General features: G+C 43.3%; 1 protein-coding gene across 7 annotated transcripts in view; it reads left to right on the top strand.

Annotated features, from left to right (window-relative positions):
- kif21b (kinesin family member 21B) overlaps positions 1-19,712 on the top strand; it is a 74,177-nt gene that overhangs the window by 10,999 nt on the left and 43,466 nt on the right. For 6 of the 7 annotated variants that reach the window (XM_040028937.1, XM_040028942.1, XM_040028943.1 and 3 more), the window contains exons 2-10: positions 12,365-12,587; positions 14,081-14,263; positions 15,171-15,320; positions 16,632-16,763; positions 17,076-17,264; positions 17,375-17,490; positions 17,729-17,924; positions 18,730-18,919; positions 19,038-19,101. In XM_040028937.1, the coding sequence (XP_039884871.1) occupies positions 12,365-12,587; positions 14,081-14,263; positions 15,171-15,320; positions 16,632-16,763; positions 17,076-17,264; positions 17,375-17,490; positions 17,729-17,924; positions 18,730-18,919; positions 19,038-19,101 (1,443 nt within the window). The remainder of the gene's footprint in view (positions 1-12,364; positions 12,588-14,080; positions 14,264-15,170; positions 15,321-16,631; positions 16,764-17,075; positions 17,265-17,374; positions 17,491-17,728; positions 17,925-18,729; positions 18,920-19,037; positions 19,102-19,712) is intronic. The other variant, XM_040028938.1, reaches the window with a different exon arrangement.

The raw sequence follows: 19,712 nt of genomic DNA, 5'->3' as shown, positions 1-19,712 counted from the left end.
GAGACAGTTGACGGTTTTATGCGAGGAATCACTGCAAACAGCTGATCCAAAAAAATCGATGGGAGCACTGATTAAATGGGCAACAGGATAGAAATGCTTACTGTAGCTCAATAATGTTTAAGCGAGCCTCTGCTTGCTTGTGTCTTTTCTGTAAGACAAGAGGTCGGCATTCAGACTTTTTGACTGAAGAGACGTTGTAATTAAAGCTTTAATATCCCAGAAGCTGTTCATTAGTGTTCGCAATCAATTCACATTAAGTAGCATCAAGTAGAAAGTGGCAATCCTGATCTTTGCAGCGATCCATTCTATGTACTCATGTTACTGGTGATGACATTCATTTGGTTGTAGGGCTGGGCCATATCATACCGGTCACGGTAATACTGGTATAATGTTGGGCAACGATAAGAAAATGAAATATCGCGATAGAAATATGGGTAAAACGCGCATGCGCAGTGCCTTTGTTTACATACGCACATGGCGGAAAAATGAGAAGGGAGAAAGTGGATCGCTGAATGAAACGGATGAACCAGATTTGGTTTGTAAAAATGCTGCAACTTCAGTGGTGTGGAACTGGTTTAGCTTTCGTCCGTCAGATACACAACAAAGCACTATTTTTGGTAGTGCATGCTAGCGGGCCGTCGTTATTACCGTGTTGTTTGGAAAATATGGCACACTTAAAATCAATCCTTTGATTTTTCTGAAAATCGACAGTGCCCCTTATAATCCCGTGTGCCTTATGTATGAATTCTGGTTGTGTTTACTGACCTCGAAATGATTTTATGTGGTACATGGTGCTCGAAAATCTGTCAAATGTTTCAGTGCGACTTTGCTAAGCTACGAAGCCGCACTGCTTGATGGATTGTCGGAGTATTACGGCTATCGTAGGCAGGAGCCTCGCGGAGTGATACATACTGTGTGTGTATAACCTCTTTTTAAGTTTTGTGGATATTATACGTGGTTATGCTGAGGATATGTTGGCCAATTTCCACTGGAAATGCCTTTTGGTTAAACTGTCAGCAAGGAATTTGCATTTGCACTGTTAAATTTTTATATAACTTTAATGCACATAAAAAACAGCTGCTTGTTTAAGTGAAAATATGTTTATTTATTTACTTTTTTGCACGAATAAAATTGAGGAGTTGTAAAGTATTTTGTCTAGTGTCAATTATATCGTCAGTTATATCGTTATCGCAAATTTTCAAATGTATATTGTGATAAATATTTTTGGTCATTTCGCCCTGCTCTATTTGGTCGTACTTTAAACCTTTGGAATGTGTATACCGGAATAATAATACTATATCTATTGGTTTCTCCACCAAACACTAAGTCATGTTTTCTTACGTCACACATTGACATGCAAATTAATTTATAACTTTAAAATGAGCTTTTTCTGGATTTTTGGTTGATTTTCTGTCTTAAATAACTGAAAATTGGAGACTGCTCATTTCTTTGTAAGTAAACAAATGTACAGATTGAGCAGGATCAAATAATTATTTCCCCGCACTGTAAACGATGGATGTAACCACCACGGTTGTTGATGTCCTGTTTTCACAAATTGTTTCTGAAGCCTCGACTTTGTAGCAGTGGATCCTGTTGTAGATCTAACTGACAGATTGAGGACATGGCAAACTCAGATTGTAGCAATTTGTCAATCCCAAGACAGACCCACCCTAAATCATACAATGCTTTATATTTTCTATTCTACCTGAAGGAACCTAATTTTAAAAAAAAAACAACAACAACATGTTGTAACAGGTAAGACTTAAAATTAGAGATTGACACAGGGTCATTTTGTCATAGCGGTGACAGCGGGACATCGTTTTACAACCAAAGGACTCCCCTTCTGTTGGCTATTAGAAGTGTCTTGCAATTAGGACACTGAATTTAGTCATGAATATATGTGACATATTTTTAAATCTAGTAATAAACTGTCTAAAAACCAGCCTTATGTGACTGCTACTGGATCTCTGAGACCCCCATCGATCAACTGATGTGGAAACAAATGGCCTTCCATTGTCATCCTTTCTGTTTTGTTACATTTGTTTTTTCATTTTGACCTTAGCAGCCAGTGGTCTGCTTCCACTCCATCCATTACTGCACCTCAGGGCCTCTCTCGTTTCATCCCACAGTCACTGATATGCCCAGAGCTCCTTAACCCAAAATAGGCCAAAGCAATTTCCTGAGTTCTCAGGGCTTTTCATGTCAAACATGCGACAGTCTTCATGAATCGCCACTTTATCCTCCCTCTCTTGTTCTTCTCATTTTCCCTCTCTCATTCTTCCCTTTTTCCTTTCTGTTTGTTTGAGTCTTAGAAAATAAAAGAGGTTGAGAGGGCGGGGGCGAGATAAATGGTTCAAAGGCTGTGAGACGGCTCCACATCAACAGCTTTTCAGTCGTCAGGTGAACAGCCCGACAAAGGCTCCCGTCACATATTGCCGGGACGCCTTCGGCTTGCAGTGACATGCACGCGGCTTTTCATTACAGAATAAAAACAGGGGGAAACGTCATCGCTGTTCACCTACCTGTCAAAAACCCGCACCACACACACCAGACACTTAATCCAGAAGGATGCGTTAACACTTTTATGCATTGGGGATTACACAGTTAAAATATTTAGGACACTTGTTCTTTATATGCACTTTTTATGGCTGTTACTTTACTCATACCTGAAAACACTGATATGTCCGTTTCTGCAGTGTGGCTATACACTCTAACACATGGCTGTGTCAGCTGGGTTAATCCTAATCTGAACTCTGACAATGATGAAGCTCTAATCGGAGTTACGCTACGAGCAAACAGAGCGGAACCAGATGGAGACACAGCGCTCCTTATGTAATCTGTGTAGGGCTGGTTAATCTCTTTCAGGAAGGTTAGGACTGTTCTGCTCTGTAAATAATGTTACCAAAACACAAAGGCTTTTTCAGGATTGATTTCTTTTAAAAACTTTACCAGGTTGGGAACCCAACCCTGACATACTCTGTATGATTAGGTGAAACAGAAGTTAAGTAAGAGGAACTTTGAGGATTCGTCATCAGTAAAATATGACAATACCTGTTGATTCTTTGGTATTTCATGTGATGTCATCATCTCCCGCATGTGAAAATAGGAAGTGTACGGTGCTTTGTTTCATCGCTGTAGCTCGTCAGTAGCACCTGAGTGACTGGAAAAGCATGCAATATTCATTATCATTACGCAACACAAGGTCGAATAATGAAATGACAGGTGTCGTCGCTTTATGCTACTCACAAAAAGGCAAAAATAGAAATGAATGAATAAGTAATGAAGTCACAATAAACAAATAAATAACAAGCTGTGCTGGGCATTAGCTTCTGCTTTCCCGGTTCACCTCACCGATGTCACCGATTCTCTGCTGATGGGTGTGCTCGCATTTATATAGCTTTTTTTTAGACTGCAAGTCACATTTTGAGGATACATTTGTACCGAGCTTCATCTACCTCATGTCCAATTTAAAAGTCACCAATTAACCTACCATGTGTGTCCTTGTGTGGAAGCCAGAGTGCTCTCTAGAAGAAGCACACGGGCACAGGAAGAACATGCAAACTCCTCACAGAAAAGGCCCAGCCAGGATATCCCCTATCAGTTGCACATCCCATGTATCTGTGGCTCTTCTTAACAAGAGCCTGACACAGGGATTCGGCCTCCTCTGGTTTCCATAAGAAGTATAGTCATTTCTTTGTTTTGTTGAGCTAACTAAGCTAATCAAGTTTCTTTGCATGCCCAGCTGGGCACACGGTGCAGTATGCTAATCCATGTGGAGGGCTTGGAGAGTTTGGCAGCAGCTGAAGAAACAGTTTCATGTTCATTTCAAAATCAATTTGATGGACCTCTTTACAAATGGGTGTGCTCGCGTATTATTTTATGGCAAAGTGCTCTTAGGGTTTACGAGAAATCCAGGCTGTGGTGTGTTGTGCGCGTGTGTTTGTGTGGAGACAACACCCAGCTCGCTGACAGCGTGGTGGGGCTGCGGTGCAGTGAAACCAGCAGGGATGCATCCTGAAGCTGCTGCCTACCACCAACAGGCACAGACAGGCTTGGAATTAAATGGAAACACTTCTGAGCACATTCAGTGTTATTTAGGAAAATAATTGAGGATAGCTTTGATGTCATTGTGTAATTGAATGAAAAAATGAGCTGCAACACATCTTCTTTAAGGTTTTAGCGGATATTTTCTCGAATAACTGTCCCAGACTCTCAAAATTCATTGCAGAAACATAGCAAGCTGTTAAACCTTTACTTAAAGAACTATAGAAATACTACTGAAAAGCATGACCCAGATTGTAAACGAGTGGATTTGCAACAAATCCTGCACACAACTACTTCGTAGTCTCAAACTCAGGTCATGCACAGTGAAGGAGAAACAGATGGAGAAACTTTATTGACCAAATGCAGGTTAGCATTAAGAGAGAACACCGTATTTTTTCAGCAATCAACCTTCCTGCCTCATATTCTTTACACCAATAATTCATTGTTAGACAACATTATAAACAGACAGGCTCACTGTTCAGGTGGCTGTAGCCATCATTCATTCAAATGAAATGAGTTGTGTGAAAGAAACAGGGTAGGAGAGTAAAAATGATGACAGGCTTTACATTTGTCTGTCTGCTGACTGGTTATTAATGAGGGAAAGGACAACAGAGGGATATTAAGCTGCGTCATCTCCCACTCTTTCAGCCACTGTGGGTGGAGAAAAGAGCAGGGAGCATGGCCTCAGTGTGAGGCTAGATTTGGTTTTTAAGTTACAGCTATGAATTTATTCCATTTTCTGCTGCTTATCTGGGTCGGGAGGCAGCTGTCTAAGCCGGTATGCCAAGACTTTCCTCTCCTCAGCCACTTCCTCCAGCTCTGGGAAGACACAGAGGCAGCTGAGAGATGTAACCTCTCCAGTGTGTCCTAGGTTTGTCTCGGTACCTTCTCTAAGTTGGGCATGCTCGAAACACCTAGTAGGCATCCTGCCCAAACCACCACTCCTTTTGGAGTAAGGTCATTTCCTCCACTTGTATCTGCAATCTCAGTCTTTCCATCTCTTTTGTTCCTTTATTTATTTCAGATACTTATTTGTTTTGTCTTCATGGAGACATGTTTGACATTTTAATGTCCTTCTCATTGTTTTTCTTTTTAAATAACATCATCTGTAGCTCCCAGTGTACATTACTCCATCTTACTGCTAGCCTTTTTCTCAGTTGCCCTGCAGGCCTGAGCTGTGTGTGAGAAACCAGCTGTCTTAATCGATCAGATTCTTTAAATTGCCAGCTTGATTGACTTCATCTGATATAATAATAGCGGCGGTTAATTGTCCGGAGAGTTCACAGCAATCACACGGGTGTTTTGTCTTCATGCCTCCTTGATGTGGTTTCCATACAGGCATAGAGATGCATAATCCTTTCAAGCTGTTGTTGCCAGTTTACCATCCTTTTTTTTTAGTCCTGCTTTGGACTCCTCAAACATTCGAGGCAACCGTTTGTCGTTCTAACTGGTAATACTCCTCTTTGTTGTGCAGGTAGAGCATATATCTGAACCTTTTCACTCAGTGGTAATGCAGTGGTTTGCATTGTCGCCTTGAATCTGCTTGGCTTTCTGTATCTTCTCCCTGTCCCTGTGTGAGCTCTCTGGGGGTATTTCACTTACTCCCACAGTCCAAAGACATGCTTGTTAGGTTAATTAGTGAATCTTAATGGGTTTTAAGTGTCTATAATTGCCTGTCTCTGTGTGTAGGCTCTGTGATGTACTCTGTACTGTTCCTCTTGGGTTAGGCTCCGACCCCCTTGTGACTCTGAAGTGGATGTGCAGTTAAGTGGATGTGTTGTGCGACTGGAAACTCTGCTGTGTAAAATGACTAAACTGCAAACGTAAAAGTGTGAGGCGTGACCGATCATTCTGCTGACCTGTGGAAAATACACAGTTGCTTATCTGTGGGTGTTACATATAGGTGCAGATGTGCAGCATGAATGCATTTGGCTTTGCTAAATCTGACACACACACACACACACACACACACACACACACAATACAATGACTTTACAATATGTTTTCAGTGCATGTGTGCGATCATTAGTGTCTGTCATGTAAGGGAGGAAAGTTAAAAAAATAAATAAAGTTGCCATCCTCATCAGTCATCAGACTTAATGAGCTGTTCACAGGTCAGTTTCTCATCTATGTGAGCAACATGATTTTGCAGGGCTCTTCAAATATCACTCTCACTTTATTTAACCTGTTTCTAAAAAAAACACCAACCCCTGTGCATCAGGGTCCACCTCACCTGTTGTTCTCTACTTGTTGACACAACCTTTCTTGGACGGCAAAATGACCTTTGAGCCATCTGCCAACACCTAGTGAATGTACTGCGGGTGGGAGGAGGGGGTGTCTTGTGTGTTTGCATTTCAAACATTTGTTACCGCCACACAGGAGAGGGGCATGATTGGTAGAAAGAAAGAAAGCCAGAGGAAGAGGAAGCGAGCGAGTTAGTACAAGTCCACACGGGTGATTAATCTCCCCGGCTATCAGGAGAAAAAAGGAAATGGAAAAAGGCCTTTTTCACTGCTTATGCCATTCAGTGATTAGTCCAGTTAGTCTGCTGCTTTCTTTGGCAGTGAACTCAGGGAGGGCTCGAAACAGGCCGAGGTGTGAGGATGGGCAAGAGCGCAGAAACAACACCGCTGTTCATTTGCCGATCAGGAAGTTTAATCTCTCGTATAACAGATGGGGCGATGATGGCGAGGAGCTCTTGGTTATGTAGTTTTTGATAAGAGCATGTTCTCTGGAAAAATGGACAGTTTTCATGAAGAGCAGCTTTCCCGATTGGCTCTGTGCCGAAAACAAGAGACAACGGCGCTCTGAAACACTCGAGTGAATGCGATTAACTCTGCCTCTTTATGTGTGTGCGGTGCCTTTGCTGGAGTGTTTACATTAGGGAAATGAGCCCTTTGGCTATCACATCACCAGTTTGTTCTTGAAGGTTAACTGAACCCACACACACACACACAGACACACACAGACAGACAATACCACACACAAAAAGCTGCTATTGGCGTGCTGATCTTACTGGTCCTCCCTCCTTGTTGGCAGCAGACTTGGCACTTGCTCCGGGCATTTTCCTACAATTGGGGAGCAGGTTAACAGTCGACTTTGAGGTGACGATTACTGGACGATTGGGCACGATGTGGTATTAGCCTTTGCCATTTGCGATTAACTAGAATGCCATCCCGTTTTGAAGTGGGAACACAAACATATGCTCACACATGCAGACGTAGCACATTAGGAGTCTGGCAGTTTGTGCAGTTCCCAAGGAAACTGTGCCCTCCTAAACTGTGCCAGCTGAGCGAGAGGAAGAAAAAAACAAAGTCACGCTATGACTTGTGTGTCTGTGTGCGCGAGTGCGTGCGTACATATTGAGAGCCTAATAAAAAACTTTCTTAATATTGCCAAGAGATTCAGCATAATAAAAATTTTCCAGTTTTTCTTTAGAAATTATAACTTTATTGAAATATTGTGTAGTACAACTACATTTGCAATCCCACAGGGGCTGATGTGCTCTATCGCTACATTATCTACATTTAAGTACATTTATCACAGTGCACTTCTGTAACAGGAAATGTGAATATAATTAAACAAAGACAGCTGGTGTTTGCAGCATATTAAATCTTCATTTATAGTGCAACGATAACATCACACTCAAAGCCTCTTAATCATTTCATTTCAAAAATGCTGTATCAACTTGTGATCTAAGCCTAACAACTAGTTTGAACTAATACTAAAAAGTGTCGCTTGGAAAGAAAAGCATCTGGACGATGACCTGGATGACTGAGAACCTTCACAGACACTAAGAAGTGTCACAACTTGAGCGATGCATGCGGCAGTTCTCGCTGTGATTTAATGTTTCACTTTTGATGGAATAGGACGCTTCACATTCAGCTGTTGCTGAGTGTAGCTGCTGCTGCTGACAGACACGTAGCTGACGGAGTTGTCACTGTGTGCTGTTTTAAAAGCATTTTAAGACATGATAGCAAAAGTAATGAAATGCTGTGCAAAAGTCTCGAGCCACTCCCGATTTCTTTATACCTTGTCAACAACATGGGAAATGGGTGTAGCAATTTATTTAAACATGTGCAAACATATATGGGAAGTACATATGAGGCAAAATGTGTTGCACAGTTCTGCATGGAGGATCAAAATCTGATGGTATTTACTGGTACTTTTAATTTAATCAATTTTGACAAGATTTCCAACACTGGCTGAAATGCAACCCAGCCCATGACAGCGCCTCCACCGTGTTTACAATGATAATGATTTGAACCCAAAGTTTTATTAAATTTGAAGACCCGTTGCCACTGATTTTCAGTGCAGGTCTTGTGTGATTTGGAGTACCTCACCCTTTTCTTCCTTTATCCTTTCATTAAAAATGTCTTCCTGATAGCCAGCCTTCCACTCAGACCACTCTGAAGAGACCTCAGTGAACAGCAGGGAGTTTAAGTGAAGGGCCAGATGCTTCTTTTGAGTCCTATTCTAAGTCTTTGCTGGATTTTTCCCTGTTTCTTAATAATGTTCATGTAAATAGTGTTTTTTAGGTCTTGCCCAATTTCCTTCAAATGTTTTAAGGAAACACTCCACACCATGCAGTGATATGCCAAGTTCATATCTGTCAAACTGTGGCATTTTGTTTATAAATTCAACTAAAGAAAAAGGAAAGAGGTAATTTTAAAAAAAGAAAAAGAACATACAAAGTAATCAGAGGGAGTGAACACAGCTGGGGGAAACAAGGCACAGGTGAACCGAATCTAAATAAACAGACAAGGAGGAAGTAAAATAAAACAGGAAGCAACTAAAGAGAGAAACAACCAACACAGTGTTAGGTGTTTTTAGGCATCGCAGGTTGTTAAGACAGGGCCTTGACAACAAAACACAGAGGAGGCTCAACTAATAACAGGAAGTGAAGTGAAAAGAGAAGAGCAAATCTAACATGAGTCAGAACTGCGAGAATAAAGCAGGTGTTTTGCAGCATTGCAGGATTTTATTTGATTCTTTTAGTCAGTTTATCCTACTGCCAAAAACAAAGTATCACTTCTGGAAAGATATGAATGTAGTGCTTTTCTCCTTGAAAGTAACAAAAGTTACCTGCCCAGTGAGAATTTGGTCATATTTGAGCAAATTCATCAAACAACCACCGGCGTTTGATTCCTACTCTGTGCAGCAGACCCATTTCAGCTTTGAAACCTACACACAAACACACAAACTGCAGTTTTCAGACCATCTATGTTCTTTTATGTTCTTACATAAGCCAGCATTATGTGCACAAATGAAACCATCTCGAGCTGCATCAGCGCGTGTTTTGTCAGTCTAGCACCGATCCATCACCGAGGCAGAAGCATCCCCACGGAGTCTGCCGTACCAACGACGTGCCAACATTTTTTATTTTTGTTTTGCCTGTAAAACTGAATCATGAGAGATGAACGTGTCGTGCTGTCGTTTTGCGGGACTAAATGCATTTTTGAATTTTTAAATCCCACAAATGAAATCTGTGATTCGCTCCTACTGTCACATTTGGGAGGCACTGCTTTTTGATGCGTTCCTTCATAACTTCAAGTGAACCTAAGAAACGTAAATCACGTCGGTTTTCGAAGGCTTTAATTGGAGGAGTGCGATCAGTATTCTAACAGGTCTGCTGCCTCCTTCATGTTGCACTCAGCTTCTCTCTCCAGTCACGCGTCAGTGGAGTTTGCTGTTATAGCGTTAGATATGGCAGCCGCTTCCACGTTTGCGCGTGCCTCTGTGCATCCTTGTTGCACGTCCTAATTAGCACTATGGGGTACAATAATTATTGTAATAATAACCGAATTCCCTCAGAGCTTGGGGATAATGAGTTTCTAACTTTGTGTGTCTGCTTGTTTTTGTGTTTGACAGAACTGGGTTCGGTGTTTATGCCATAAAAACACACACACAAAAAAACTGGGGGAGGGTAAGTAATGAAAGCATGATGCTGCATTCAAATTCACCTTTAAATTCATCTGTGTGTGAGGATGCATACGTGGAGGGCAGGCGGGGTGTGTTCTTTCAGGGACTTTATTTACTCCCTGGGGTATCTGACTCATTTTCCTATTAGTGTGCAAAGATGATAAGCGATAAACGCCTCAATTTGCCGCATCAGGAATCCACAATCTGCTCCTCTGTGTTTTTCCTTACCCCTCAGTCTGATTCAGACGTTTAACCGGCACATTGGATGCTAGTTTTAGCCGTTAAATTTCCTTAAATGAGTGTATATCTGAGTCTGGATGTGTGTGTGTGTGTTTGGGTGTTTTCCGGTCAATGTTATGGATCCCTTCTTTTGTTTGCACAGCTGGCTTAAATGCTCATCCAGCTGAGCCTTTAGCTTGTTACCTGAATGTCTCTGTGTGGACTGTTGTTGTTATCTTTCTTTGTGCGCATGGATGTTGTAGTTGTGCGTGCCGGGCGTGTGGAAGTGTTCTCATTTGCGCCTCACAGTGACAACTTTAGGCGTCCAGCTTAAAAAAACAGATGCCTTAAATGATTAAAAGCTAATGAGAATTGTGATAATTATTTCGTTCTTGGGTTGGGTCTGTCGAATATGTTCACACATGCTCCACGAGACAAAGTCCTGCCAAAGGCATCGAGCGCAAAATGATTATTGAGATCTGACAGCAGGGACAAATCCCGACACGCTCTGCAGAGACGCTCCTACACAGTCGCTCGGTGATAGGTAGAAGTAGAAACTCAGTTATGAATATGTGCTGTAACGATGATGGGGTCAATTAACTTAAATGTCCTTCTTTCTTTTCACTTCTAATATTAAGGCAGTGCACACAGACTGGATGAAATGAATGTAAAGAAGCGAAAAGAAAGCTTTTCTTCTCTTTTCGTGACACAGCTGCAGCTCACACGCGCGTTGTGTTGCCGTGAAATCCATCGTGGGGACCGAGTGGGCTCCTCTGCTGCATCCACTTCATCTTAATAATTGCTTTAAGCAGCGTTCATTGCGAGATCTGCGGTTTTAGATACATTAACCTTCGGGTCAAGGTCACATCCAGTCATAAAAGGAGCTCGCCTGTCTGCAAGCTGCTTTCAGAGTCGCTCTCTTTGTCATAAGGTTATCTAGGCTAACGTGTGCTGCTGTGGACTTCTTCTAATAGCCTTCATTTCTTCCTGGAAGTCTCTCTGCGGGGCCTCGAGGCCTGAAAGATGGCCAGAAAGCTGCCCCTGTGTGCGCAGAAGTGTAACTCTGTGTGTTAGCGGTGGGTGGGGTGCTCGCTTGAGAGCAATGTGTGAAATGAAGATAGTACAGTAAGGTTGTTTTTGAACTGCATGTGTACAACACTTGTTTCCAGAGTCTTAGTGTGTGTGTGTGTGTGTGGTTTGCGGAGCATCCCGCCGCAGCTGGATGTGGTTGGGGACTTCTCTCACTTTATACATTATGTGTGTGTCTTTGTTGCCGCATCCCATAGGGAGTCTCTTGTGCAGTCTTGGTGTGTGGGGGAGTTGATTTGCATCCCCTAAAGACTGAGTCGGGTGGGGGGACTTAGCATGTGAAGAGGTGGACCTACTGCTCTGATACTGCTGCCTCATGGCTTTTTCCGCAGCTTAAAGTGATTACCTCCCTACTGTGTCCATATTGTACCTCTGAAAGCACAAGATTAACAGGGCGCCTGGAAAATCATCTGTTTTATGTACTTGCATTATGCAAGAGCAACATTTCTGTGTGGCGTTTTCTCACGATTAATCAGCACTGCAGCACTGTCACGTCCTTAAAGGCTCCATCTTAATTAAACAGCGGCCTCGCTTGTCTGGGTTTCTGCTCTTCTGCCGGCAAGGAAGCGAAAATGTTCCTAAACTTAAATACTTGGCCCTCGAGCTGTCAGCAAGTTTGTAAGACGTTCTGGAGCTGCGGCTGCGGCCTTTCAGGCTCATCTAATCATGAATTATTTTGAAGCTGGGATCTCAGGTAAAAGCAATTAACTGCAGTGAACTACCTGTCAGGAAGGAAAACCCAGCAGAGTCTTTAGATGAAGGATTAACAGCCACTGTGGTGATGGCTTTAAGAGCTTGTATGATGTGCCAACATCAGTGGTCCTGCTCTTAGAACAGTTCACTTTATGCCCACTTTGTGTGCTCTCATATTCTCACTGTTCTTTGTTTCCAGTGCACCGTGTGGGATCACAATCTCATGCTTTATCTGCACGATGCATTAAAGCATTAAAATCATTCAGGCTCTGCAACAATCAGCGGCCTGTCTTGCTGAGTTGCCTGACAGCCGTCATTTTCCTTTTTTAAATCGATGTAACAGTTTCATAAATGTACTAACGATTTCTCTCTTTGCCTTTCTGTTGTCGTCTCTCAGGATTCGCCCTCAGATGGCCAAAGAGAAGATAGAAGGCTGCCACGTGTGCACGTTGGTCACACCCGGAGAGCCTCAAGTCCTCCTGGGAAAGGACAAGGCCTTCACCTATGACTTTGTGTTCGACGTTGACTCAGAGCAGCCCCACATCTACCAGAACTGCGTGTACAAGCTCATCGAGGGCTGCTTCGAGGGCTACAACGCCACCGTGTTCGCTTACGGTCAGGTATGACACGGGTGCTTGGATTCTGTTAAGGAAATCTGAAATAAACTGAGGTGCACACAGCCAGGTTGTCTTTATGAGCTTTATTTTCCTTCACAAAGGGGTCAAACAGCAGTGCAGGCAGCATGACAGCAGTCTGCATGCTGTCTGACAAAGAGGGAGACTAGAATATTTATAGAGATGAGTTATCTCTCTGCCACGGCCGCAGAATGCCGTTAGAAGACTGTAATAAAAGATAACTCGTACATCAAGATGTTGTGATGCTTCTGAAATATTACACTGAGACTGAATAAGACTATCGAGTCTTCCATTCAGTAAGGCCCGAAGCAGGAGAAGCTCAGAAATGTACAATTACATTAGAGGTGTTTTTTAAATGAATAATTCACAGAGAGTTTGAAGGTCTTTCTTATTTACCTCTTATTTTGTAATTTAGTCACTATTTTATTTAAATATGAAAAAGTAAAATCAAACAAACTATTAGTTTTCCCATTAAGGATTTTATTCAGACATTTGGCATTTTTAGGGAAACATCGGTTGAACTGCAAAGTAAATGTAGCAGGCAAAATGTGTAAGTAATGAGCGGTAGGTTTCAAAGTCAGACACAATGGTAGTCGCCGATTTTCTCTGCATCCTCCTTGACCTTGACGTAGCGCCACCTTGCCCAGTTTGCCATCCCTGCTCCAGGTTCTGCTCAGAGTAGTTCTTTGGTTTGCATAACCAAAGATGTTTGTCCGACCTCAGGGCGAGATCCTCTTCTGAGAAGCAGCTGAACGATACTGAGGACTGCTCCAACAGCCGGCAACCTGGCCTCATGTCACTCAGGGAAAACCTGAGGGAAGGGCCAGGGTAGTGTCGGAGCTTTCAAAGTAAGAGCGAGGCAACTGAATCCTAGTGAACTGATCACGGATGCACAAAAAAATAAATAAATCATCAAGTGCCTTACCCATTTCACTTAATGGCTTTTATATACCTGACCAACCTGTAAAATAAAGTGTACATGTGGGCAAGACAGACATAAGCTTTACATTTGTCCTTTTTTTGATGTGTTACATAAAATATTATTTTGTTTTGTGAGATTCCAAACTAAGGATGAGGCTGGCCACCTTTATGTGTCTGTGCGTCTAGTACTTACAAAAAGACATGTTGCAGTTCATGCGTGGGCTCTGTTACCCTTCACATATAATTAAAGTCCTGGACAGACGTGACTTGCATGAATTAAAGGGTCTTTCAAGTCATTCGGCGTTACATATGTTTCATATCAAATATAAGTGAGCGAGAGCAGCAACGCTTGGTGAATTGTTGTAGCTGACATAATAGATAAAAGAACAACAAAGCAGAAACGTGCACGTGTCTGTACACACACCCGTGCAGCGAGCATAGCCATGCACATTGACTCACGGTTTACTGATTTTAATTAACTACAGTGAATGTGTGTGAAACCTTGTTACTGTAGATAAACAAGGAATGTGATAAATCACTGGTGAATCATTTTACAGACGGGCTCAGGGAAGACGTACACCATGGGGACGGGTTTCGATGTAAGCCTGAGCCCACAGGAGCAGGGCATAATCCCGCGGGCTGTTCATCAGCTGTTTGAGGGAATCCAGGCCAGGAGGATGCGCGCCCAGGAGGCCGGCACCCAGCCACCGGACTTTAAAGTCAGCGCCCAGTTCCTGGAGGTACGCAGCGCACACATTGTTACTCTATTTGACACTCATACAATGCTGTATTGATATTCCTAAGTGCGCGTGTGCGTTTTTGTGTATGCTGGTCCATATTAACTCCAACCAGATGGGACAAAATGGGGGAGACGACAAGATCAGACCCGCTTCTGTAAACAGGAAGTGACAACCTGAAGACAGATGAGCGTGAATGTCTGCTCGTGCATTGTTGGTCCTGATTAATGCTGTCCATTACCTCTGACATTATTCCTCATCACTGTGCGGGAGAAGATGGATAAGTGCAAGGAATGGGAGGGAAGGAGGGACGCTTGCGTAGGAGAAATTAGATAATATACGAGTAATTATTTCCTCTGGGGGCTTCTGGCAGGCAAATGTTTGGGTTTTATTTAGGGGACATTACTACTGCATGTGTGTGTTTGTGTATGTGTGGGGAAGAGAGAGAACTGAACAGCGTAATAATAAATTACAATGTAATAGAAATTCAAATTTCAAAATGAAATTGTTTTCTGTCCATTTTTCTTTTCCTTCTTTTGTCTGCGTTCCTGCTTCTCGCTATTAGTGTCTTTTCTGTGGGCTTTCAGGTCAAAAGGTTATCTTCGTTGATGGTTAACAGATGGGCGAGTGTGTATGTGTGTGTGTTTAGCACTAGGTGGGAGCAGCTGAGCTTTCAGCTGACCTCTTTGACCCTTGTCCTCAAAGGTTTCTGAGCTGTCATCACGTTGACCTCTGTGGCTGCAGAGCTGTGTGGAAATACGAAACTAGAAATCAGTTTAACAGAACGAAATAGTTCAGTTTTATGAGGCGCTCAATCATTTTCAGCAGAGGGGCTCATCCTTGCACTGAGCGTTTACGAATTGTACGATGTGCGATAGGCCTTAATGTGTGCTTGTTCTGCTCCTTGCAGCTGTACAATGAAGAGATCTTGGACTTGTTCGATGGAACCAGAGATCCAGAGAGTCGCGGTAGGAAGTCCGCCATAAAGATCCACGAGGACGCCAGTGGCAGCATCTACACCACGGGAGTCACTTCCAGATTGGTGCACTCAGAGGACGAGGTGGGTCTGTGAGTGTAGCTAGAGATGTGATTGGTGACGTTATCACATTTTTGCCAACATCTACAGCTCAGATCAGAAATGAGAAACAAAATATGTGAGCATAAGGCTATAAGTAGACCGAAACCATCCCAGCATAATACCTCCCACAGCATAGCAGAGCAGCCGGATCCCCTTACAGATCAGCATCTATCTGAGTATCAGTATTTACCAACAGTGATTAAACCTTTTAATAATTCCTTCATTAAGTGTATATTTTAAAAATGTTCAGATTATCGTGCAAAATCTTGAACAAAATAACAACTTTTTACACTTCGGTGGTTGATATAACAACTTTAAATGAACCAGAAAGTCCAGAAGACAAGTCTCCCATGACTGTACAGTGACGAGCGATATTACATCGGAAAGTATTCACTGTGAAGACACGAATTAGCTCTGACTGGGGTGAGGGGAAGCATGGGAGTGTGAACTGCCAAGAACCATCTGGTGGTCCGTCTTCATAAACAACAAAGAGGTCAGAGATAACAACGGAGACTGGGCTCTATTTTGCTGCATTGACCGACGTCAATTTTTAAACCCGTGGGGCTATTTATGTATGAAGTTTAGCTTCCTTCTTGAGAGGCTGGCTTGTTTACAGTCACATATGAGAAATGTGTCACAGCTGACAAGAAAGGAAACCGCAGAGCACTGACAGTGAGGAGGAAGAAGGATACGAAAGGCCCATTAGGACACGAGGAATCTTTGGTCACAAGATGCACAGAAAAAAGGTGTTCGTTTAGGGGAAGAGCTACACTGAAACACTGACTTGGACAAGGCAGTTGTGGTTGTGGTTACTCAGTTTTTTTCTAAAGGTGGGAAAGAGAAAGAATGATGTCAGCAAGTGTTAAAGACGCAGAGAGAAAGAGGAAGAAAGGCTGAATTTGGGGTCGTTTATCTGCATTAAAGTCAGACAGCTGAGAGACGGGAGGGTGCTCCTGTGGGAGAGAAGAAGAAGACAGAAAAAAAGAAGAGGAAGACAGGATGGAGGCAGGTTATGATAAAGAGTGAGGGGAGGGCAGCTGAGAGGGCAGGGAAAGGAAAAGTAAAGGTTAATGAAATGCTAGCGCTTAAGAGAGCGGTGATGACAAGAACATCTCTGTGGGAAATGCTGAACTCTTCCAGGAAGCTGAGAGCGTCTTCTTAAAACAATACGTGATCATACTCATCGGTACTTAAACAGAAACTCAGTCTGCATGCGTAAGTCAGGAGGTTTCTTACTTTCCAATAAAAGTAACCAAATGTCGTGTATAATGCGTTTGTGTGTGTGTGCTGCAGCTGCTGCAGTGCCTGAAACTCGGCGCTCTGTCCCGCACCACTGCCAGCACTCAGATGAACGCCCAGAGCTCCCGCTCGCACGCCATCTTCACCATCCACCTCTGTCAGATGCGAGTCTGTCAGCAGCAAATGGTGAGTTTGGAATGGGTGGTGGAAAGAAGGAGAGAGACAAAAGAGGTATTTAGAGTTATTACAACTTTGCCATCATCAGGTTATATGAAAACCTGTCGGCTGTTAGCCGGAGGAGACGGAAAACGATAAGCTATTAGGAAACGTGTGACTTTTAGGAAGAGTAAAAAGAAAAGTCACATATGATGACGCGCAGAGAAAGTGGAAGTGAAACATAAATAATTCAGCATCGTTCAGAGTGATTAAATGATTGCTAGTTTAAAGTAAAAAACAGTAACTCAGCAACCTGCTTCCCTGTGTTTGTTGGTTTCTTAGCAGAACGGTGGAGGAGGGCAGAATGGAGAGCTGAACGGTGGTGTGGAGTCTGGCCCGATCTCCCAGCCAGAGTATGAGACACTGATGGCCAAGTTTCACTTCGTGGACCTGGCTGGCTCCGAGAGGCTGAAACGCACAGGCGCTACAGGAGACAGAGCCCGCGAGGGAATCTCTATTAATTGTGGACTTGTAAGTCAGGCAGGGATCGCCAGTGTAAGATTTTAAATCTGTATACAAAAGAAATACCTGTGCATGCTTAGATCACATCTTCTTCTTGTGTGTCTTTGCACCTCTGCTAGCTGGCTCTGGGAAATGTGATCAGTGCTTTAGGCGATCAGACCAAGAAGGGCGGACACGTCCCATACCGAGACTCCAAACTTACCCGACTGCTTCAGGACTCGCTGGGAGGGAACAGGTATAAGCACATACAGACACACACAGACACACACATATGAAGAAGTTGTATTTGTGAGAAAAAGATGTAATATTCAGAAGAATCTACATTTTGGTGACACAAAAGGGAGTCTTTTTTTGGAGCTGAAATGATTGGTCAGTTACTTAATCAGGTTATTTCCACAACAACGTGTAACAGCCATGACAACCAAATCGTATGCACATTTACCGACGGCCTCCGTGTTTTCTTTTCCCCTCAGTCGTACGGTCATGATCGCCTGCGTCAGCCCGTCAGACCGGGACTTCATGGAGACGCTGAACACGCTGAAGTACGCCAATCGCGCCCGAAACATTAAGAACAAGGTGATGGTGAACCAAGACAAGACGAGCCAGCAGATCAGCGCCCTGCGCGCCGAGATAGCCCGACTTCAGATGGAGCTGATGGAGTACAAGGCGGTGAGCGATGGGGGGGGGTGGGATGAGCCGAGAGGAAGAGCAATAGGATGTAGCTGCGTGCTGGTGATGTAGTTAGTGAGGGGGTATGTGCGGGGCAAAGATGGATGAAACTGAGAATAGTGTGTAAGCAGAAGAAGACAGAGTAATGGAGTAAGGGAGAATGATATCAGACGCTAAGTAATAAAAGGAGAGGCCGTGCTTGCTGCAGATATATCAAATTAAAGATCATTACTGGAACACACACATCACTTGTCAGCATTTTACAGTGTAATGTCAGGACAAATTGATGTTTCAGCTTGAGTGTAAACTCCACGAAGGATAATATGAGAACTGTGAGGAGAAATGGGGAGAGAAAGACGGGCCGCTTTCATCAGTTTTGACCTCTGGGGCCATAAGAAACAAGTGATCGTTTAGCTCTGTTGTTGCGTTATTACGTGACTAAAAGGGTTACCACACTTACAGGGAAGTGACTGTGCTGAGGGATGGCAAGCTGACCTCGATGTGGTAATAAGGGATGCGATGTGACTTGAGTGTGGAAGTAATGAAGTGGAGTTAATGGCTGCGAGCAGCGGTTAACAGTGACTCTCTGTTGGAAACAACGGGATTTTTTCAGCGTTAATCACTGAAAACGCAACAATACATCGCTGTAGAGCCACGGTCATTGTAAATAACAGCACTTTGTTTGGTTCAGCGTGGCGTATTTGTATGAGCGTAAATTTAGGTTGAGTTTGTTTTTTCACGTCTGCCCTTTGACCCTTGGACGCCAAAGCATTTGTTGACCGTGTCAACCGTCTGCTCTGTGCAGGGGAAGCGTGTAGCCTGTGAGGAAGGGTCAGAGGGCTACAGTGACCTGTACCAGGAGAACACCATGTTGCGGAGAGAAAATGACACCCTGCGTCTCAGGGTGAAAGCAATGCAGGAGACCATCGACCACCTCAACTCACGCGTAACGCATCTGCTGGCCAATGAGGTCAGCACTCTGCTCGCCAAGTCAAGTACGTGAGAGATCCTTAATTGGACGAGCTCTGCCTCTGCAATGACGATGTTTGTTTGTTTTTTTAAATTAACTGCATTTTCCGTGATCTGAGTGCGTTTTTACTTTTCATCATCCAGGCGAGGGCAACGAGGAGATCGGGACTCTAATACAGAACTATATCCGAGAGGTTGAAGAACTCAGGTAAGAGCCTGAGTATCGTTATGTGGTCACTCAAACCAGTAACAGACTAACAGCGATTGGTATTTACTGTGATAACTGTGATATTTTAAGTAGCTGCTTATCCCCAAATCACAATTGTGTCTTTCCTGTAGTTCTGTTTATCCATCTAGATTCTTTGGAGATGCCTCTTTGATTAAATATAAAGGAACTAAATCTTTTTCCATGAGCAGCTTTTGTGAACTGAACCGCAGCCTCAGCTTCTCCACAGGCTTTGAGCTGACTATAGTAAGGTGCCTACAGTGAACGAGTTAGACTTTTCTGTAGCTGCATCACGTTCTTACACACCTGGAGGGACCCACTTCTTACAGAAACCCACTTAGTTCGGCTGAGTGATTCACTGTGGTGCAGTTCAGCTTCAGTTCAGTTGTTTCTCCTCTTCTCTCTGCAAGCTGTGAGCGCCCGCTGGGCCGGTCTATTAAAGTCAGCGACGGTACGCTGCAAGTGTGTCACTACAGTTTGGAGCTTAATATGAGAGCGATAGTCAAATTACATACTACATGTACGTGTGACATCAATATTTATTTTAACTGTTTTTCACAGCTTTTTGACTTCCCACAGCAGGGAAAAGTGTA

Source organism: Simochromis diagramma, unplaced genomic scaffold (genome assembly GCF_900408965.1).
Source record: "Simochromis diagramma unplaced genomic scaffold, fSimDia1.1 OVJJ01000483.1, whole genome shotgun sequence".
Classification (NCBI taxonomy): Eukaryota; Metazoa; Chordata; class Actinopteri; order Cichliformes; family Cichlidae; genus Simochromis; species Simochromis diagramma.
This window is presented reverse-complemented; position numbering and strand designations above follow the sequence as displayed.